The 23268-nt window shown below is 41.4% G+C and overlaps 1 protein-coding gene and 1 long non-coding RNA gene across 2 annotated transcripts in view; one reads left to right on the plus strand and one right to left on the minus strand.

The window, feature by feature from the left end:
- The window catches only part of LOC132424103 (uncharacterized), a 51135-nt gene extending 41492 nt beyond the window's left edge, over nt 1-9643 (minus strand). The window contains exons 1-2 of the long non-coding RNA XR_009519166.1: nt 9255-9643; nt 8820-8932 (exon numbers count right to left, since the gene is read on the minus strand). This is a non-coding gene — a long non-coding RNA (uncharacterized lncRNA). The remainder of the gene's footprint in view (nt 1-8819; nt 8933-9254) is intronic.
- CSTA (cystatin A) lies at nt 548-11397 on the plus strand. The gene is made up of 3 exons (XM_060009911.1): nt 548-700; nt 7616-7717; nt 11154-11397. The coding sequence occupies exons 1-3, from the start codon at nt 635-637 to the stop codon at nt 11280-11282; spliced, it is 297 nt and encodes a 98-aa protein (XP_059865894.1). The 5' UTR covers nt 548-634; the 3' UTR covers nt 11283-11397.
- Nucleotides 11398-23268: the final 11871 nt, after the last annotated feature.

Consider the following 23268-nt stretch of genomic DNA (forward strand, 5'->3'; position numbering starts at 1 on the left):
AAATATGACCAAATGTTAAAAGTTTTCATTCTGGATGATAGGAATATAGGTATTTATTGTTTTATCCTTTGTGTTTTTCTGTATTTTAAACAGTTCTAGAAATGTAAATAAAAGTAAAATACAAACATTCAGCCAAGATTCTCCAGATAGATCTTTACTTTCTTTATAAAGTCAAGTCCACTTTAAACAATCAGCCTTGACATTATTAAAAAAATATTCCTTTAAAAAATAAAGTTTTTGTTAGAAGTTAAACATTGGGAAACTCTCTGGTTGGGGTTTCGGATTTCATACTTCAGATGCAACAGGATGGAACCAAGGTCAAAGAGAACGCAGGCAGGTTTGACTCTTGTTCCAGCACTACACCTTGTATACACCCACTTGTTCCTCCACAGCCCCGCCTTCTTGCCAGCTCCTGTTAGCATATTCTGCTGAGGAAGCAAGAAGACTTACTTCAAGACCTACTCCCTTTGTCCCTTCAAGATGTACTTTCCCTTTGCCTTTTGTTCTTTGAGGAAAATAAAACCTTCTACGGGTGGAGCTTGTGAACAACACCTTCTTTAAAAACCAGAGCCTCCACCCTTACCTGACCACTTCAGCGCCAGCATCCTGCCCAGAAAAGACGCGGTTAGCCAAAATGATATCTGGAGGCGTAATTGAAGCCAAACCTGCCACTCCAGAAATCCAGGAGATCGCTAACACGGTGAGTGGATGCAGCCCATGAAAAGGTTTGATCCCAAATCTTGGTTTAGGTTGGCCCTGTGTTAAATGTGTGGGTGAACATCAAAACCAGAATATGGGGAAATGTGTGGTTTTGTTCAGGTTTCCTTACAACTGAAAAGTTTTTCAGATGAAACCTCTGATAATTCTAAATGTAAGAGTGATATTGAGCAAGTCATATCTCTTCTCTGAGCCTCAGGTTCCCCATTTGTAAAAGAAGAATTTTTATTGGATCATCTCTAAGGCTCTTACAATGTATGGTTCTAGGATTACTAATTCAGTTTCTAATGAAACTTTTCTATTCTCACCAAGTGGAGCCAACATGTAATTAAAGTCTGAGGTTGTTAACAATTGACGAACTAGGGACTTCCCTGGTGGCACAGTGGTTAGGAATCCGCCTGCCAATGAAGGGGACACAGGTGTGAGCCCTGGTCCAGGAAGATCCCACATGCCTTGGAGCAACTAAGCCCGTGCACCACAACTACTGAGCCTGCGTGCCACAACTACTGAAGCCCGCGCGCCTAGAGCCTGTGGTCTGCAACAAGAGAAGCCACCACAATAAGAAGCCTGCGCACCACAACGAAGAGTAGCCCCCGCTCGGCGCAACTAGAGAAAGCCTGTGCACAGCAATGAAGACCCAATGCAGCCATAAATAAATTAATTAATTAAGAAAAAAAAAAGAAACTGCTTATGGTTTTAAAAAAAATAATTGATGAACTAGACGTCAAATGCACTACAGGAAAAAAAATTTTAATAGATTGAATGAAGAGCAATATCATAAAGATGATCCACTTACAGACTTCCTACAAATCTGACTCAATGGACAATGTTTTAGTATTTGGAAGATGATTAAACTAGTAGAGAAGTGGCATAGTCTATGGTGATTCCAAAATTCATTATGGTGAAAATAGAATTCAGTGTGTTTAGCAGGTTAATACATTTTTCTAAGTGTTGTCTGGTTAGCCATTACCTATATAGTAAACATTTATTGTATTGCATATTTTATGAAAAGAAAAAGTATATAAATTTCTATTTTAGGTTTATAAATTGTCGCCCTATTTTCTTGTATCATTCCTTCTTGCTTTTTCTCGCTGAAACTTCATTCTATGATACTGTTTGGCAAAGATTAGCTTGTTGTGTAAGTGGAAGAGATGGGATTCTCTATGTTAAGACACTGAGAAGCTCTCTAAGAGAGCAGATGCCTGAAATTCTACCACTCATTCTGTGGGGCTAAGTATTTCCCTTTCAAGAGTTCTTTTAAAAAAGTAGTTACTTTACAATAATGTTAATAAATATATGTGAAAGAATATTAGATCAAAAGTTTCAATTAGACACCAAGATACAAGGTGTCTTAGAAAGTGCACATTCCAAAGGATATGGTAATCCAGATGCAAGTTTTCAAAGAAGTAGCTAATAATAAATTAGATGATTCACCCATGTTAAGAGTAAAAAAAAAAAAAGTAAATACCTTGTCATTTTTTCTTTCTTGAAGAAGGTAATATTAAGTTATTAATGCCTTCATTCAAATCCCTGTATTGTCAGTGTTTTCAAACTTGAATGTGCACACAGGTCACCTGGAGGTATTGTTAAAAGACCAGATTTTGGGGCTTCCCTGGTGGCGCAGTGGTTGAGAGTCCACCTGCCGATGCAGGGGACACGGGTTCGTGTCCCGGTCTGGGAAGATCCCACATGCCGCGGAGCGGCTGGGCCCGTGAGCCATGGCCGCTGAGCCTGCGCGTCCGGAGCCTGTGCTCCGCAACGGGAGAGGCCACAACAGTGAGAGGCCCACGTACCACAATTAAAAAAACAAAAAAATAAGACCAGATTTTGACTCAGTAGGTCTGGGGTGGACCTGAGTTTCTGCATTTCTAACCAGCTGTGGTGATGCCCAGGCTGTCCGTGACCTCACTTGCCTGCAGTACTACAGATACAGGGTATTCTGAGAGGCCTATGGGAGATGGGCTTTCTAAAATCAGAGGGTGGGCAAAGAATCTCAATTTCATCTGTGAAATGAAAATAACACCTCTTGCCCTTCGACCTCAGAGTCGTAAGGACTAATGAGAGCACCTGCATAAAAATGACTTGGAGGGAATTCCCTGGTGGTCCAGTGGTTAGGACTCTGAGCTCCCAGTGCAGGGGGCATGGGTTTAATCCCTGGTTGGGAACTAAGATCCCGCAGGCCGTGACTTGGAAATGAGAAAGCAATGTGCATAGGTGAGGCATTACAATTGTTTACTTCAGATTTTTGCCTGAAGGAGGGGAAGGTCATCCCATAGAGAGGGGAAAGCATCAGAAAAATGATGACTGCAGGTTCAAGGAATTTGACATCAGAATGAAAGAGAGAGGTTGGATCAGTTCAGAAAGAGAAGAAAATCAAACAAAAGGCTTGGGGTTGAGAAGACTTGAACATTTTTGGAGGCAGAAGAAAGGAGTTTCTCCATTCTGAAGATAACAGAGACTGGAAGGTAGTGCTGGTATCAGGTACTAAAGGCTGTTAGTAGTACTTGGGTCCAGAGTACACGTGGAAAAAACCCCCTCTTCCAAAGATTCTCTATGCCCCTCTTCTTTCCTTTTTCCTATTTGGGGAGACAAGTTGTCACGAAGGAAAACAAGCCTGGTTTCTTCATTCAGAAAACATTGATTTGGGAATTAGCTGGAGGTGCAATGGTTAGGACTCTGCTCTCACTGCTGAAGACCCAGGTTCAGTCCCTAGTCTGGGAACTACTAAGACTCTACAAGCCGCGCAGTGTGGCCAAAAGAAAAAGAAAAAAGAAAAAAAAGAAAGAAAGAAAACACTGATTATGTACACAGTACTGTGTGAATTGCTATAGGGAGAGAAGGGACATAAAAAATGTCCCTACCCTCAGAGAAATTTATAAAATAGATTGGAGAAAAGGGATACACACAAGGAAATAAAGAGCCAAACATGGCCCCATCCATAAAAAGCCATAATTAAGGAGCAAATGAATGGCCCACTGGCAAAAGCCTCCGGATCAATATGGCTGATCCGTTATCTTATGCCATATGTAAAAAACCATTGGATGAGAATTCTGAGTATGTTTATGTGCAGGAAGGAAATGTTATTTCAATAATTATTTTTAGAAATAAGGGCTATTATTACACATGCACAGATGCATACACACACACACACACACACACACACACACACACACACACACCCCTAAGTCAAACGTGACTGCTGAATACCATTCCTGGCATACACACAGATCATGATTTTTGTCTGCCAGGACACCACACAAACATCCCATCTGCATACCATTATGGACACATCCAGGAGCTTAGCATGTCATGGCTCTTACCCACAAATCTGTGTTTTCCTCTCTGACTACAGCCCGCTCATCAGTCACCTCTTCCATTGTCCCCACGTCCAGAGAACCTGCCATTCATCCACACCAGAATCCTTCAGACACTCACCTCCCATCTTCATCAGAGCATGCCTAGGCCCACTCTATCACTCATCCAGCTGGATCACATGATGGGTGGTTTCATACTCTCCTCTACCCCTGATTTCCATGGCTTCGTGAGCTCTGGCATTCCAGTCCTTAATTAGAGGTCACTGCCACAACTTCCTCCTCAGCTTCTACTCCAGGTTCAGAGAACTTTGCTCAAGGAAGATGTAAAAACACAGAAAACTCACCCATTACAAATCTACAGATTCATGCCAGTGAACAACCACAGCAGGACCCTAGGGCTGCCAGGACATCCTTTCAGTCATATCCTGTTGATCCTTTTCTAGAAACCCCACAGAGTTGGATCTGGACCTTCTCTCTCCTCAGTTTCTCAATCCGTCCCATCCCCATGGCCCAACCAGATGGCGTCTCAGTTCTTTCTCTTAAAAGATTGCAGCTGGGCTTCTCTGGTGGTGCAGTGGTTGAGAGTCCGCCTGCCGATGGAGGGGACACGGGTTCATGCCGCGGTCCGGGAAGATCCCACATGCCACGGAGCGGCTGGGCCTGTGAGCCATGGCCGCTGAGCCTGCGCGTCCGGAGCCTGTGCTCCGCAACGGGAGAGGCCACAACAGTGAGAGGCCCGTGTACCGCAAAAAAAAAAAAAAGATTGCAGCTATCTTGTTCGAGAATGCCCTGAATTACTTATCCCCTGCTGATCTCATTCCTCTCTCCAGTCTAAGACTTTGAACTCCTTAAGCCAGGTGCCATCATTTCTTGTATGCTGGGTGCCTTGCCCCATACTTCCCCTGCCCTCAAAACATAGGTGACAAATGTCCACAAATTACCTCTCACCAACCCTACTGTACTCTCATGTTGCTACCCAAACTCTCCTTTGTTACTCTCTAAAACTTCCCAAATATGACCTATCCATGCTGCCACCATTATCTTTCTATGCATTTTTTCCTAAATTATGCATAGTCCAAGTGTTTCTGCAGAATGATTACAGGTAGCCTGGGTCTTGGGTTCAGTGTGGCTTAAATCCTCAGATCCTAGAGAACTAGCAGCTTACCGAGATTCATGCTCTGCAGCAACAAGAAATGCTTGAACAGCTCTGGGGTAACTGCATTTTACCAGGCGCTCCTCCCTGGAACCATCCTTCCCCTGGTTGGGACCCAAGTAACAAACCTACACTGTTCCCTTCAACACCTCAACCACCACCATGCATGGCAGGCGGAGGAAGGTGAATGCCAACTGTGTTCAGCTCAAGGTCTGTCTGTTTACCACCAGACTCCGGACCACCATTCCCAGGTGCGCTTCACCGTCCTAGCACCCGTCCTGGGGGGTCTTTCAACAACAACCTGCCTTCTGAATAAGGTTTCACTGATCAGCTCCTTCCAACTCTGCCCCTTTTCCTCCTCCTCACCTGAAATCTCATCATCCCAGGTTCATAGCCTCCAACAATAGAGCAATACAAATCTGTTTTACTGGAAAGGGGGAGCAGGGCTATGGGTTATAAGTACAGTGAACCTGCAATCAAGGCACACAGTCTGATAGGTGCCAGAGCACTTACAGAAACAAACCAGGACATTTGAAATCAACTCTCTGATGGAAAATTCTGGACTTGTGGACTGCATAGATACAATGGAAAGGTTACAGATTTGGATGTGTTTCTAGGACAGATAGAAATAAAAATGTCTGATACATAGTTTAAAAAAAAAAGATAAATCAGATACTCACTATTCAAGGCATTTAAAACGCCAAATAACTATAATCAGTAATTTTTCAGCCATTAGCAGTCATGTTCTCCTCACAGCCTTAGGTTCCTCATCTGCAAAATGAGGCTTAAATAGATAATTTGGGGTTTTGTGTAGAGATTAACCCTTCCCAGCTCAGCTCCTAACTTGACTGGTACCCAGTGGCTCAAAAGGCTCAAAAGGATTAGGTAGGGGGGAGCAATAAGACAATGAACTCTTCCCTTACTCATTCTCTCTGCATGCTTGTCCACTTTTCTCTTCTCTCTCCTGCGCCCTACCTCTTCCCATTTCTTTCTTTCTTTTTTTTCTTCACTATTTGTTTCCTTCCTTTCTCCACTTTTTAACCTCACTTTCCATCTCAAGAAAGCAATCACATTCCTCCCATCTATTCTGAATGTTACAGGAGAAATGGGTAGTGGTCCGAGAAGTGTTTGCCCTTCAAAAATGGTCTGAGAACTCAAAGAGTTTGCAAATGTCTAGATCTTCGAAAGCAATCTGGTACCCAAGCCGAGGCACAAATAGAAAAGGTTTCAAAATGCTTGCCCACTGATGGGAAGGACTGTGCGGCCTTGGGAGAACCCTAGATGCACTGGAGGCCTGACTAAAGCTGTATATGCACATAAAATGTTATGGGCTGCGGCTTCACTGGTGGCGCAGTGTTAAGAATCCGCTTGCCAATGCAGGGGACACGGGTTCAAGCCCTAGGCCGGGAAGATTCCACATGCCGCGGAGCAACTGGGCCCGTGAACCACAACTACTGAGCCTGCACGTCTGGAGCCTGTGTTCTGCAACAAGAGAGGCCGCGATAGTGAGAGGCCCGCGCACCGCGATGAAGAGTGGCCCCCGCTTGCCACAACTAGAGAAAGCCTTCGCACAGAAACGAAGACCCAACGCAGCAAAAATAAATAACTAAATTAATAAACTCCTACCCCCAACATCTTCTAAAAAAAAAAAAAAAAGATGTCTACGCCCTAATCCCTGAATCCCTTAAATATGTTACCTTGCACGGCAAAGGGACTTGTGGGTGTGATTAAAGTAAGGGCCTTGAGATATGCTATACTATTTTTGCAACTTTGAGTCTGAAATCATTTCAAAATAAAAAAAAATTTGTAATGAAATAGTAATTACGGTCTCCCATTTTTATTAATCAAAGACATGTTTACCTATTTGTAAATACATATTTAACAGATGTGTAAATCACATAAATGGAGTTCGATATAGCCTTGGTAATTTGTTTCCTCTTGTCAACAAAAAATTAATCAGTTGATTTAAGAAAGAAATGGGAAATTTTTTCGAGCCAAATTATGGATTATAACCCAGGAAGAACAACATCTCAGAAAGCTCTGAGAACTGTTCCACCCATTAGAAGTCAAGGCACAGGTACATAAGTTTTTCGAGACGGAGGGTTGTACATCAAATGATGTATAGTTGACAGTTTATTTAATCCAGATCTAAGCAGCATGGTGGTGGGTCATGTGATTCCTTACAAGATAGAGGAGGGATGTTATCTTTTAAGGAATTGTCTTGTCGATGCTAGGAGCATGTTAAACCATGTTTATGGTTGAGCAGGTATTCCTGCTGATGGGAGTGGTTTGGTCGATGCATAATGCAGATACAAAATGCAAAGTGGGGGGAGAGGGGAGGCCAAAGGGCAGAGAGATTTTGTTGTTGTTGTTTAAATTTCTCTGGTCTTGCCATAAAAATATGACTTTTATTTCATACTCTTTTCTTAAGGTTAAACCACAGCTTGAAGAAAAAACAAATGAGACTTATGAAGAATTTGAAGCTGTGGAATATAAAACTCAAGTGGTTGCTGGAATTAATTACTACATTAAGGTTAGAGTTCAACATTCGCTTTAGCACTAAAAGATATTGTTGTATCTTTCACTTTATGCAATGCTCCCTGTCTCCCCTACCTTATAATTTGTTCTTTCTCCTTGTCCTAAATCAAGATGCCTACCTAGCATGGTGCTGCCCAAGTGGTAAACTCTCAAACTTGGCAGATGACGGTATATTTATATCATCTTTTTTCTTGTGAATTTAGAAACCTTTCTTATATCAATTCTTAACTTAATTTCCAGAAAATGTATAGAAAAAGACTTCAGAATTCAGGGCATGATTAGCTTGCGGCCATGGCTTCTTCATGTGGGATCCTAGGATCCTAAAGATGTGGGACTGGACCAGATGCTATCTTGAAGCTTATTCCATCTCAAAGCTTTGTGATTCTATGTGTCTAAATGAAATGGGTTTAAGGAATGATTTGAATCATTAGCTGGGAAAATCATTTAAAACAACTTTTGCCCTTTAAATAAGAATTTTGATTAATATAATTTAAATATATTATTTTTGTAACTCAAATAACTAGTTTCAACTTGTGGCACTGTAGGTGTAGTTTGAAGCAGTGGAGTATTAAAAGTCTTTTAAAAATTAATTTTATAGTTATATCAGAAAATTAAGTGATGCACTGATCCAGTTCTAAATGAAGAAAACTTTTTTGTGAAGTTATTGAGAGGGAACCAATCCAGCAAATCAACCATGGATATTTGGAAGCCATTTTCAACCTTTTGTATTGAGAAGATGATAATTCTCATTTAGTAAATAATTACAACAGACATTCAAATGTATTTACTTAACCTTTACTAACCTACTTGATGAGGGCACAGTCTGGCTTATTTCTCTTTAACAAACAATTAACCACTTAAGATATAAATTTTTTTTTAATGTTTTCAGCAAAAAAAATAAAAATGTGTTGTTAAGCAGCTCTGCATGAAAAAATTACAAGACTGGGTCATGTGAAAAGATCAGCCCAAATTGGGAGATTGGGATTGACATATATACACTAATATGTATAAAATAGATAACTAATAAGAACTGCTGTATAAAAAAATAAATAAAACAGAATTCACACACACATACACAAAAATCAGCCCAGTCCTACCACATTTGAGGTCCTGGTACATGCCAGGTGCTGGGGTGCTACACAGGGGTGAGATCCTGCCTCGTCCTCAGAAAGCAATGGTCTTGTTTCCTCCCTTCCTGCTTTCTTCACAGCTAGAAAAGAATGGTTTCTAGTTAAAAGTGGTTTTGTTCAAAGATAAGAAACATTCCATCAAAATTGGGATCATTATTTTAATAATTTATGATTAATCCAAGTACAAAAATTTCGCATACTAACCAGCTCATACATTTCTTAAAAGGCCCATCAGAAAACTATCTTGGAAATTTCTTCCCTTAAGACCACAGTCCCCTTCCCTCCCTACCTCACCCTCCATCTGCTATCAACTTTCTCCTATGGGATTAAAGTCACTGACCACAGTTTCCTCCTTACTTCCTGGCCATCTAGCTGTTGACCTCTTTGATCTGAGACACTCACTCTCTGGATTTCAGATCTGGCTGGTGATGTGACCTCCTCTTGTTTTTCTCAAGTACCTGTCAAGAGGCAGGTGGTAAAATGGAAGGATTGTAGGCTTTGGTGTCAGACAGTCCTGGGTTTGAACACTTACTCGGCTTGTTTGACTGGTTAAAACCTGTGCGATCCACAGCCCCTCATCTTCTCTGAGCCTTAATTCCTTTAGCTTCACAACATGAATAATAATAACCTACTTTGCAGGGTGTTATGTGGAATAAATGAACTAGAAATTTACTAAGCACTTATGGGGACTTCCCTGGTGGTCCAGTGGATAAAACTCCATGCTCCCATTTCAGGGGGCCCAGGTTTGATCCCTGGTCAGGGAACTAAAAGTTCACATGCCACAACTAAAGATCACACATGCTGCCACGAAGATCCGGTGTGCCACAACTAAGACCCAGCACAGCCAAATAAATAAATAAATATTTTTTTTAAAAGAAAAGAAGTTTACTAAGCACTCACAATGTGCCAGGCACTGTCCTAAGAGCTGGACATGTATTATCTCATTTAATCCTCTCAACATGTCTATAAGTATGATCATTTCCTTCGTGTTGCTGATAAGAAAATTGCCCCCTGGGGAGGTGAACTAACTAACTAAGGTCACAATACTATAAGAGCACAGCCAGAATTTGAACCCAAGTAGTCTGATACTTACCTATGAGCTGTGCTGCCTCTAATAATGTATGCAAAAGCTGGTGCCCTGTTCCAAGCACAGAATAAATGTTTTTGAAATGTTACCCCATAGAGTGAAACTAACACAGATGTTGAAGTTTGGCTTTGTCACTTATTAGCTGAGAGATTTATGAAAAATTACTTAATCTCTCTTAATCTGCTCTGCATCTGTAAAATGGTCCTTGTTCCACCTTTCTTCTTGCCTAGAACAAAATGTAAATATAATCAAGTATATAAGATGGTCATCATAGTGTCTGACTCATGGTAAACATTTGATAAATGACATTTATTAAAATTAGTTTAGTTAGATTTATATATAAAGAATGAACTAGTTGTTACCTGTGGGGAGAGGGAATGTGGGAGGGGCAAGATAGGGGTAGGAGATTAAGAGGTACAAACTACTAAGTATAAAATAAATATGCTACAAGGATATATTGTACAGCACAGGGAAATAAAGCCATCCTTCTATAATAATTTTTTTAAATAAAATAAAATTAGGTTAGGAAGGGACACCAGAGCACAATAAATATTATTCAAAGACAAAACTTTTACTGTCTGAACCAAGAACAAAAGTGGGAATTCTTACCATAGTTTTCTAGGTCCCAGATTCATGCCCAGATTACCATTTCAATCTTCATACCAATGATTTCCCAGCAAGATCCCTTTACTTCAGAAGGGAAACTAGACTCTACACCCCTGGGTCCTGCTCAGTTTTACCTATGGGCATTTATAAAGCAGGTTCTAATATAGATATGGGAACCACACATCCCAAATTCTCTAGGGCAATTCCGATTTTCTTCTCCTTGCTCAAACCATGTGACAAATAAAGTATCCCAATTTGGGAGTCAGAAAATGGAAACCTCAAAAAGACTGTCACTTGTTTTCTTGATCTGTGCATCTTTGAAAATGAAATGCAACTCTGGACTTTCATTTGTGCACAGAATATAGTAAACTATAAAATAAAATAAACCTAGGACCTATGTCTCTTGCCATGCCTTTAGCCTGCCCTTTCTCTCATAAAAGAAGATGGAAGGTTTATGTAAACTAAGGGTCTAAGAATGGTGGTCTAGGAATGCTATTCCAAAAGAGCTTATTGCAGCTAAATCTTTATAGGTCTGTAGATCTTTCATTTGACATGGATCCGTGTGAATGAATCTCCTTTTTCTTTTTTTCTTTTTTTTTAACTTCCAGATACGAGTAGGTAATGATCGTTATATTCACATAATAGTATTCCAGAGCCTTCCTCAACAAAATCAGTCTTTGGCACTTACTGGCTACCAGGCTGACAAAAGCAAGGATGACGAGCTCACCGGCTTCTAGCGACATGTTCTGAAAGCAGTCGATTCTTTCCACTGTCTCCTGATTAATGGCCCCTGCTAATAAATGTAACTATCAATAAAGAAGTATTCCTTTTCAAATAAATTAATCTCTTCTACTAGCTCTCATCTGTTTTTTTTTTAAGATGTTGTGGGGAGCTTCCCTGGTGGCACAGTGGTTGAGAGTCCGCCTGCCAATGGAGGGGACGTGGGTTCGTGCCCTGGTCCGGGAAGATCCCACATGCCGCAGAGCGGCTGGGCCCATGAGCCATGGCCGCTGAGCCTGCGTGTCCTGTGCTCCGCAACGGGAGAGGCCACAGTAGTGAGAGGCCCACGTACCGCAAAGAAAAAAAAAAAAGATGTTGGGGGTAGGAGTTTATTAATTAATTAATTTATTTTTGCTGTGTTGGGTCTTCATTTCTGTGCGAGGGCTTTCTCTAGTTGTGGCAAGCGGGGGCCACTCTTCATCGCGGTGCACGGGCCTCTCACTATCGCAGCCTCTCTTGTTGCGGAGCACAGGCTCCAGACGCGCAGGCTCAGTAGTTGTGGTTCACGGGCCCAGTTGCTCAGCAGCATGTGGGATCCTACCAGACCAGGGCTCGAACCCGTGTCCCCTGCATTAGCAGGCAGATTCTCAACCACTGCGCCACCAGGGAAGCCCTCTTGTCTATTTTATATAAGAGTAAAATTACTTTTTCTTTCTCAAAATCAATGCTATAGCTTGAGAGTAGAAATTCCATACAAACTGATGTCAGTTGGAAATCTTAGAAAAATTATGGAGGCCTAATGCAACTAGCTAAAGGATAAAACCACCACCACTCCCACCATTGGCAGGCCAGATCTTGGGTTATCAGTGCCCTGGGGCTGCTGAGAATTCAACGCTCCACCTCTACCCTCACATTTTAAAATTAAATCAAGTATTTTATTAAGCATATTTATATTTTAAAACAATCTCAAACTTACAGATAAGTTGCCCCCCCCAAAACTTTTTTCCTGGACATTTGAGAGTAAGTTATCTACAGTGATGTTCCATCACCAACAAATTTTGCATTTTGCACCTCCTACAAATAAGTACATTCTCCTGAAAAACTGAAATATAACCACTAAAATCAGGAAATTAACACTGAACCTGGAACCAAGCAAGACCCCATGGGGCTCCTGGGCACCAAAGCCTTTCTGTGTCCCCTGTTTCTTGTTTGTAGGAAATAGGCTTCATTCAGCCTCCATGACCTTCCCTGAGTTCCAAAGGGCAGGTTCAAACTATTGCTAATCTGGGAAGGAGGGGGATGTGAAGACAGGGAGGAGGAGTCAAGAAACAATAGTGCAGGGCTCCCCTGGTGGCGCACTGGTTAAGAATCCACTTGCCAATGCAAGAGACATAGGTTTGTGCCCTGGTCTGGGAAGATCCCACATGCCGCGGAGCAACTAAGCCTGCGCGCCACAACTACTGAGCCTGTGCTCTAGAGCCTACAAGCCACAACTACTGAGCCCGAGTGCCACAACTACTGAAGCCTGCGTGCCTAGAGCCCATGCTCTGCAACAAGAGAAGCCACATCAAGGAGAAGCCCGTGCACTGCAACGAAGGGTAGCCCCAGCTCACCACAACTAGAGAGAGCCTGTACGCAAAAACAAAGACCCAACGCAGCCAAAAATATTAATTAATTAATTAATTTTTTAGAAAGAAACAATAGTGCAGCCTTTGGGCAGGGTCCTGGTTCCTCCTCAAGGGATATACATAACAATATCTTTGAGCTCTTCTGCAGAACTAAAACCCACACCAGACTGAAGACGTTAACTACTTGGTGAAGCATTCTTCCTCCAGAGAGAAGGTCACAGTTCAATACCACCTGATGCCAGATGATCTCTAGATTGAAGGAATGCAGGTCCTGCAGGCACCCTGATCCTTATCAGCAACCCCACCCCTTGACTATAAGACTCCTCACAAACCCCCTGGGTTGGGCTACACAGTTTTGAAGGCATTAGCCCACTGTGGGCCCCTTTGCCTGGCAAGGCAATAAAGCTATTCTGTTCTACTTCATCCAAAACTCTGTCTATGAGATTCAATTTGGTGCTGGTGCAGAGAGGCCAGGTTTTGGCATCAAAACATTTGTTAACATCTAATCTTCCAGACAACATTCAAGTTTCCCCAGTTACCACAAAAATGTCCTTTATTGCAAAAAGATCCAGTCCAAAACTTTGTGTTCCATTTAATTGCCATTTTTCTCTTTCTTATTTAACACTTTTATTGAAATATAATTTATATACCATACAATTCACCCGAAGTATACAATTCAGTGGTTTTTAGTATATTCAAAAATATGTGAAACCATTACCACAGCAAATTTTTGAACTTTTTTTAAAAAGATTTTTGTTTTTGATGTGGACCATTTTTTAAAAGTCTTTGTTGAATTTGTTACAATATTGCTTCTGTTTTGTGTTTTTTTTTTTTGGCCACAATGCATGTGGCATCTTAGCTACCTGACCAGAGATCAAACCCGCACCCCCTGCATTGGAAGGCGAAGTCTTAACCACTGGACCACCAAGGAAGTCCCACGAATTTTAGAACATTTTCATCACCTCAAAAAGAGACTCCATGAACTGTCAGCCCCCATCCTTCTCCACACCCCCACTCCTAAGCAAACACTAATTTACTTACTTTCTGTCTCTATGGATTTGCCTATTCTAGACATTTCATATATATGGAATCATATTATATATGATCTTTTGTAATGGGCTTCTTTTGCTTAATAAATATTTTCAAGGTTCATCCATGTTGTTGCATATAACAATATTTTATTCCATTTTATAGCCAAATAATACTCCATTTTATGGACATATTACATTTTGTTTATTCATTCATCAGTTGATGGATATTTGAGTTGCTTTCACCTTTTGACTATTATGAACAATGCTGCTATAAACATTTGTGTATATGTTTTTGTGTATACTAATGTTTTTTTTTCTCTTGGGTATATACCTAAGAGTAAAATTGGTGGTTCATAAGGTAACTCCATGTTTAAATGTTCAAAGAACTTACAAACTGTTTTCCAAAGCAGCTGCCTTATTTTACATTCCCACTAGCAGTATATGAGGGTTTGGATTTCTCCAACTTCCTCATTAACACTTGTTATTACCTGACTTTTTGAGTCTAGCCATCCTAGTGAGTGTGAAGTGGTATCTTATCATGGTGTTTATTTGCATTTCCCTGATGACTAATGACGTCAAGCATCTTTTCATGAGCTTATCATCCATTTGCAGACCTTCCTTGGAGAAATGGCTATTCAGATCCTTTATTTTTAAATTGGGTTATTTGTCTTTTTATTATTGAGTTGTAGTTTTTGCATATTCTGGATACAGGTAACTTATCAGTTATATGATTTGCAAATATTTTCTCCCATTTTGTGGTTGTCTTTGCACTTCTTGAGAGTGTTCTTTTTTTAAAATTAATTAATATTTTTGGCTGTGTTGGGTCTTTGTTGCTGCATGCGGGCTTTCTCTAGTTGCCGCGAGCAGAGGCTACTCTTCATTGCAGTGCACGGGCTTCTCATTGCAGTGGCTTCTCTTTGTTGTGGAGCACGGGCTCTAGGCGCAAGGGCTTCAGTAGTTATGGCACACGGGCTTAGTTGCTCCATGGCATGTGGGATCTTCCCGGACCAGGGCTCTAACCAGGGCCCCTGCACTGGCAAGCGGATTTTTAACCACTGCGTCACCAGAGAAGTCCCCAACAGTGTTCTTTAAAACACAAAAGATTTTAATTTTAATGAAATCCAAATTATCTGATTTTTCTTTTGTTGCTCTTGCATTTGGTGTCAGATCTAAGCATTCTTTGCCAAACTCAAGCTCATGATAATTTACTCCTGTTTTCTTCTAAGAGTTGTGTTGTTTTAGCTTTTACATTTAGGTTTTTGATAACTTTTGAGTTAATTCTGTAAGTAGTATGAGGTAAGGATCCAATTTCATTCTTTTGAATGTGGCTATCTAGTTGTTCCAGCACGATTTGTTGAAAAGACTATTCTTTCCCACATTGGTCTTGGCACGCTTGTTGAAAATCAGTTGATCATAGGCACATGAGTTCATTTCTGGACTCTCAATTCCATTCCATTAATTTACATGTCTATCTCATGCCAGTACCACACTTTCTTGATTACGGTTGCTTTGTAGTAAGTTTTGAAATCAACAAGTGGTGAGTCCTCCAACTTTGTCCTTTTTCAAGAATGTTTTGGTTCTCCTGGATCCTTTGAATTTCTGTATGAATTATAGAATCCGCTTATAAATTTCTACAAATAAATTTCTACAATTTTAGCTACAAATTTCAGCTAGGATTCTGATAGGAATTGTGTTGAATCTATAGATCAATTTGGGGAGTAGTGCCATCTAAACAATATTAAACCTACCAATCCATAAACAAGGATGTTTTCCCAATTATTTACACCTTCTTTAATTTCTTTTGAGAATGTTTTGTAGCTTTCAGAGTATATATTTTGCACTTCTTTTGTTAAATTTATTCTATAGATGTTCTTGTAAATGGAATTGTTTTCTTACTTTCATTTTTGTTAATTGTATGTATATTAAAAAATGCAATTTTTCTTGAATTCTTCAAACTTGCTGAACTTGTTTATTGGTATATTCCTTAGAATTTTCATATACTACAAAACAGCTCATTTACAAAGAGGTAGTTTTACTTCTTCCTTTCCAAACTGGATACCTTTTATTTTAATTAAATACCTAACTGCACTTGCTAGAACCTCCAGTACAAAGTTGAGTAGAAGTGGTGAGAGTAGATAGACTTGTCTTGTTCCTGACCTTAGGGGGAAAGCATTCAGTCTTTCACCATTAAGTATGATGGTATCTGTGGGGTTTTTGTAGATGCCCTTTATCAAGCTGAGGAAATTCTGTAATATGTTGTGGTTTTTATCATGAAAGGACATTGGATTTTGTCAAATGCCTTTTTTCCTGCATCTATTGAGATGATCATGTGGTTTTGTTTTTTTATTTTATTGATACAGTGTATTACATTAATTGATTTAGGAATATTAAGTCAGCTTTGCATTCCTAAAATGAATCTCATGTGGTCATGGAGTATAATTCTTTTTTATGTGCTACATTTGGTTTGCTAGTATTTTGTTGAGGGTTTTTGCATCCATATTCTTAAAAGATATTGGTCAGTAGTTTTCTTCTGATGCCTTTGGTTTAGTATCTAGATAATACTGGCCTCATATAGAATGAATTGAGAAACATTCCCCCCTCTTCTATTTTTCGTAAGAGGTTGTGTAGGATTGCTATCAGTTCTTCTTTAAATGTTTGGTAGAATTCAGCAGTGAAGCCATCTGGGCCTGGGCTTTTCTTTGTGGGAAGTTTTTGACTACTAATTTAATCTCTCCATTTGTTATAGGTCTATTTAGATTGACTATTTCTTCTTAAGTTGGTTTTAGTAGTGTGTCTTTCTAGATATTTTTCCATTTCATCTGTATATTCTATTTTATTGGCATATAATTGTTCACAGTAATCCTTCCTTGGCCTTACCTAATGGATTTTGGACTGAATTGTTTAGGAAGGAGAGGGAAAGAAGAGGGAGAGGTGGGAAGGGAGAAAGGAGGGAAAGGAGGATGGGGAAAGAGAAGAGGAAATTTGTTTTAAAGATGCCCTAAATAATGTCTCCCTCTGTGTTCTGCACTCTGCTCACTACCCTGCTAGTGCCACTTGCCAATCCGCCACCCCCAAATAATAATATAGTATATATTAAGTGCTTATTATGTGTCAGGTAGAGTTCTAAAGACTTTACACATATAACTCATTTAATCCTCATAACAACCTCATGAGGTAACTATTATTATTATCTCCTCTTTACAAGACTGAGCTGTAGAGAGGTTAAGTTACTTGCCCAAGGCCTCATGGCTAGTTAGTAAAGTAAGGATATGATCCCAGGCTGTTTGCCTCCAGGACAAATGCTCTTGATCCATACACTTCACAAACACAAGCTCAGAATTCATTTACTCTGCTATTCTGACCCCTGAAGGAGGTAAGTGAGAGCTTGAAATAGTGATTTTTTTTTTTTGTAACCACTGACAACTCTAAATGCTTCTTAATAAGGAAACTGTTCTATTCATCTGCCTTCAGCTCTTAGCACATAGAGATTTAGTTCAATAAATGATCTAAAAGATCTCCACTGGCTAGCTAGTATTAATGTCATAGGGCTTTTAGGTAACAGGGACTGCCACATGATAGCACTGGCCTAATAAGAATCTTTTTCTGAACAATGCAAACACGGAAACAAATATCTATAGCTGTATACACAGAGGAGCTAGACAAAGATATATGAAACTCCATAATCAGATTGATTAGATTTATTTTTACTTTATCCTGATTTTGATATAGAAAGTCTGAATATACCACATGTTTAAGAATTAGTCTAATGAGGGGACTTCCCTGGTGGCGCAGTGGTTAAGAATCTGCCTGCTGGGCTTCCCTGGTGGCGCAGTGGTTGAGAGTCCACCTGCCGAAGCAGGGGACACGGGTTCGTGCTCCGGTCCGGGAAGATCCCACATGGCCGCGGAGCGGCTAGGCCCGTGAGCCATGGCCGCTGAGCCTGCGCGTCCGGAGCCTGTGCTCCGCAACGGGAGAGGCCACAACAGTGAGAGGCCCGTGTACCGCAAAAAAAAAAAAAAAAGAATCCGCCTGCCAATGCAGGGGACACGGGTCCAAGCCCTGGTCCGGGAAGATCCCACATGCCGCAGAGCAACTAAGCCCGTGCACCACGACTACTGAGCCCACGTGTCACAACTACTGAAGCTCTCATGCCTAGAGCCCGTGTCCCACATCAAGAGAAGCCACTGCAATGAGAAGCCCGCGCACCACAACGAAGAGTAGCCCCCGCTCGCCGCAACTAGAGAAAGCCTGCGTGCAGCAACGAAGACCCAACGCAGCCATAAATAAATAAATACATTTATAAAAAAAAAAAAGAATTCGTCTAATGAGGAACACACAGAACCTACGCAAAGACAATTACAGCACCTCACTGTCAGAAATTAAAAACTTGAATAAACGGATAAACATATCCTGTTGCTGGTTAGGTAGACTTCATGTTAAAGAAAACATAATAATAAATAGGAATAAATAGGAAAGAAGATCAAGTAATATGTGTAGTGATCCTCAATCTTGCCTACATATTAGAACCACTTAATTTATAAATTAAAAAAAAACCTAGATTGGGGCCCCACTACAGACCAATTAAATAAAAATCTCTGGGAAACAGTCCAGGTGATTCTAATGTTAGCTAGGGTTGAATACCTCTAGGATATAAAGGAAAAGAGAAAATGGTTTAATGGAAATGCTTGCCCTAATGGAACTGAAAATATATTTCAAAGTTTAAAATATTTCATTTTTCTGATAGTAGGTTAAAAACAGAATAGACAATGGGAACAGGAAAAAAAATGTAGGAAAGTGTGACCCAAATCTGTTTAAACCAGGTAAAATAAAAATAGTATGAAAATAATTTTTTATTTACTAAGTTTTGTTGAAAAATACATTTGGGGCGAGATAATCATTTGGATCTGTATTTTGTATATATCATAACAGTTTGCAAATTGGTTTAAATTTGAAAACTGGAATATTTTAAAAACAGTTTTAAGATAGATGATTTTTTTTAAAAGGGAGTGGCTTACTTAAAGGCTAAGGAAGTGGTATGTGAAAAAGTAGATGTATTCCCCCCAAATTGTTGGGATTCCCAGAGTAACAAAAAAGAAAATAGACCTACAACTGGATAAACTGTTGATGGAAAGGGTGTTCAAAAGTTGGTTGGCCATTTAGGACTTATCCAAATAAAGGAGCAGGATTTTCCCCAAAAGATCTGTCTTCTCTTAGCAAAACAACTGCAATCAAAGGAAAAAATTACATTTCTGAAACATTTCCCCCACCAAATTTGAAGTGGAATCTGGGAGCAAGAATCTGTTCTCTACTGCAAAAGTTATTTTCCCTAACCCCAAAGGAAAGACTGACAGAATGCACTCTTGCCTTGCAAAGCTGAGGGACTCAACCCCAGATATCTGTCAGGCACTTCCAGAATTCTCTGCCAAAGACCATGGTTAAATGACTGTGCATTGGGTCAACTGAAGATTCAGAGGGCATGATTCTGCCCAGGGTTGTAGGCAATGTCTACTCTGTTCTTTCTTGGGAAACAGGTTTTTTCCACTTACCTAAGGGAGTGAATTGATCAATTTCTGGCATGTTTCTCACTTAGAAGGCCAAAACTCATCCTGGATGCTGGTCTGACTCTTCCCTTGCTGGAACTGAAGTTCAGACACCATGGGGAGTTTCTTCCAAGGTATCCAAACACATCCATTGTGTTCTAAATGACAATATGAGAAAGTATTGGATGAAGAAAAAATGTCCTAATGTCAGTGGATTTTTTTTTAATTTAATTTACTTATTTTTGGCTGCATTGGGTCTTTGTTGCTGCACGCGGGCTTTCTCTGGTTGCCGCAAGTGGGGGCTACTCGTCGCGGTGTGTGGGCTTCTCATTGCAGTGGCTTCTCTTGTTGCAGAGCACGGTCTCTAGGCATGCAGACTTCAGTAGTTGTGGCTCGTGGGGCTCTAGAGCACAGGCTCAGTAGCTGTGGCACACGGGCTTAGTTGCTCCACAGCATGCAGGATCTTCCTGGACCAGGGCTCGAACCCATGTACCCTGCATTGGCAGGCGGATTCTTAACCACTGTGGCACCAGGAAAGCCCCGTCAATGGATTATTTAAACAGGGAGATACTGCTTGGCCACCTGAGTCACTGGGAATGTTCTTGATAGGCTCCTTCTGTTCAAGAGAACTTTATTTTATGTAATGCAGGGATTTATCATAAAGATGTATCCGCAGAGGAATCTGAATTCATTCCAAACAACTAGGTCTCATGGAAAAGAGGGACCCACACAGAACTGGATCTCACAGCCAGAACCAGGATCCAAGGCAGCTCTAAGAAACCGAGGAGCTGTGATGGTGGGTTTTTGCTCTAGGGGCCCGTCATTAATGGGTCTCAGCTATTCCCCAAGAAGCTGTCTGCATCTCTCTCTCTGTCCACCTTTATGCCAGCTCCAACTGGCATTCTCTTTACTATTCTATATACCTTTCTCTGCCTCATGGCGTGCATCCTCACAGCCCCTGCTTTCTCGGAACACTGGACTCACTGTCTTGGTCCCTGTTGCACCTCATCATCACTCTTCTTCAAGCTTCACCTCCCACTGCTAAGTACATCATTTTCACAGTATTGTCCTGATCACCTGTTTGCTCCAGGACTTGTCACAGAACACTGGCTAACTTAAGGTTTGGCAGTTCTTGAGTCAGTCACCCAGTCCTGGTCCAATCAACATAGTATAAAATGGGCTACCAAGGAGTGCTCTCTAAGTAGGAGCTGTGAACCAGAGAGTATTCCCTAGAAAGGGCTCTTGTATGGTATCACATGACAAGTATATAGACGGGTAGATGGATGGATGGACAGACGGACAGGAACAATTTGTCCTCAGAGAAGTAAGGCATGATTGATTAGGGAGACAGAAACTGAATGTGGGTTGAACAGCTGAGCAAAGAGAGAATTGCATTTGCACATTGATATGTTTGAATGAGATCTGACTCCAGCCCTTAGGAACCAAGTAATGCACTGATCCTGGCTGGACTGGCTATTAATGCCAAGTCTCCCTTCTTAGGGAAATGAGACAGATTTCCCCCCAGCTGCTTCACACACTTCTGGCTGTTCCTTCATGTAGGGCCTGGACTTCACCAGCCTTTCCCTAGTTATTAGTTTCTCCCAAAGTTCATTCCCCTCCCTCCCCAACTTCCCCATCCTACCTCCCCGCCCACCACCATGCAGCTTTCAGGATTTTAGCTCCCTGAACTGGGATCGAACCCCGGCCTGCGGCAGTGAAAGCACAGAGTCTTAACCGCTGGACCACCTGGGAATTCCCCCAAAGTTCATCCTCTAAATGGGGCAATCATGTAAAATGTTACCGAAAGCTCTGTACACATGTCGAATCTCGGAAACAAAGAGTTTTGGGTGAAGTAGAAAAGGATAGCTTTATTGCTTTGCCAGGCAAAGAAAGACACACTGGGCTTCTGCCTCAAAAAACTGTATCTCCTGGGCTTCTCTGGTGGTGCAGTGGTTGAGAGTCCGCCTGCCGATGCAGGGGACACGGGTTCGTGCCCTGGTCCAGGAAGATCCCACATGCCGTGGAGCAGCTAGGCCTGTGAGCCATGGCTGCTGAGCCCGCGCGTCCGGAGCCTGTGCTCCACAATGGGAGAGGCCACAACAGTAAGAGGCCCGCGTACCACAAAAAAAAACAAGAAAACAAAAAAACAAAAAAAAACAAAACTGTATCTCCTAACCAGGGAGGATTTGGTGAGGGGCTTTATAGCAGTGGTTCACAGGTGGGGTCTCTGACAAGATCAGGGTGTATGCAGGGCCTGCCCTCCCTTAATCGTCTCAGGTGGTGGGTCTCCTAATCTTGATGAACTTCTCTAGTGCCTTTAATCTTGCCTCAGGTGGTTTCTTGGCTACTCCCCCCTTGATTAGCAACTGTTCCACCCTTTGGAACTCAGGGTAGGTCATGGAGGCTGTAGTCTTGCCTACAAGAAATGGGGGAAAAAAGGGCCCCCATGCCCGGGAGCCCCACAGGGCCCCGCTTGGTTTCAGAAGTACTTAAAATGTGCCTAATTTGTAGTACACACAGAGCAAATGAGCTATTATTAGTAGCATACTTTTCATTCATTGAACAAATATTTGGACGGTGGGCTGCGTTTGGCTAAATATAATAAAATCCTAAATATAGAAGCTTAACCAAACAGGTTAACCACTCCTGTTACATCCCTTGAATGAACAGATAAAAAATCCCTGCCCTCACATTATAACAAATTTGGAGACACAGATAGCCCGGCTGGAATTGGCAACCCACAATGCCATCAAGGATCCAGTCTCCTATGTTTCTGTTCAGCCATCCTTAACATGTGGTTTTCATCTTTGTGTTTGTTATCACATAGGCAAATAGTCCTCATCCTTGGCACTCTAACCACACTCCGGTAGAAAGGAGGAGGAAGGGATAATGCCTTTATTAGGAAGGTAAGTTTCTCATAAATGTCCCAGCAGTCTTCTGCTTATATCTCATTGGCTTAAGTTGTCTCACTCTTATCTGGGGCTGCCAGAGAAGCTGGGCACACTGCTACTCTAGACAAAATCAGGAAGGGGAAAATGGATATAGGGTAGAAAACTAGCAGTTGCTCAGGTTCATCCGTCCAGGCACCGAGAACCTTGAAAGCTGGTGGGGTAGAGGTAAACCAGTAATTGAACAGTGTGATAAAGATCACAATAGGGGCTTCTGGAGCCTGTGCTCCGCAACAAGAGAGGCCACGACAGTGAGAGGCCCGCGCACTGCGATGAAGCGCGGCCCACCCTGGCCGCAACTAGAGAAAGCCCTCGCACAGAAATGAAGACCCAACACAGTCAAAATAAATAAATAAATAAATAAATAAATAAATAAAAAGATCACAATAGAGGTGTTTATCATGGGAGCACATAAAAGAGACAACTAATTTGTATTTCAAAGATCAGGAAAGGCTTGCTGAAGGAAGTGATAACTGAGACAAGTAGGAGCTGGCCAGAGAAGAGAGTGTGTTCAGAAGTTCAGAATTGAGACCAGGTCTTTTCTGGGAACAGAAAGTAGCTCCCTATTGGTGGACAAAAGAGTGTGCTATAGAGAGGGGTGATGTTGGAGGTAAGCAAGAGCACAAAGGACTTCACAAACTGTTTTGAAGAATTGGTACTTATCTTCAAGGTACTAAGAAGCCAGTGAGGAATTTCAAGCAGGAGACAGATTTTCTTGCTAGTTTTAAAAACTGGAATGGAAAAATCATTGTCTATAGCAATTATTTCTAAATGCCAGTGGATCTGCTGTCCCTTTTTAATGCAGCCAGGAGATGCACAAATTCACTTGGCCAAGCCCTCTCCCCTTTTACAGGGA

This window comes from Delphinus delphis, chromosome 4, assembly GCF_949987515.2.
Source record: "Delphinus delphis chromosome 4, mDelDel1.2, whole genome shotgun sequence".
Classification (NCBI taxonomy): domain Eukaryota; kingdom Metazoa; phylum Chordata; class Mammalia; order Artiodactyla; family Delphinidae; genus Delphinus; species Delphinus delphis.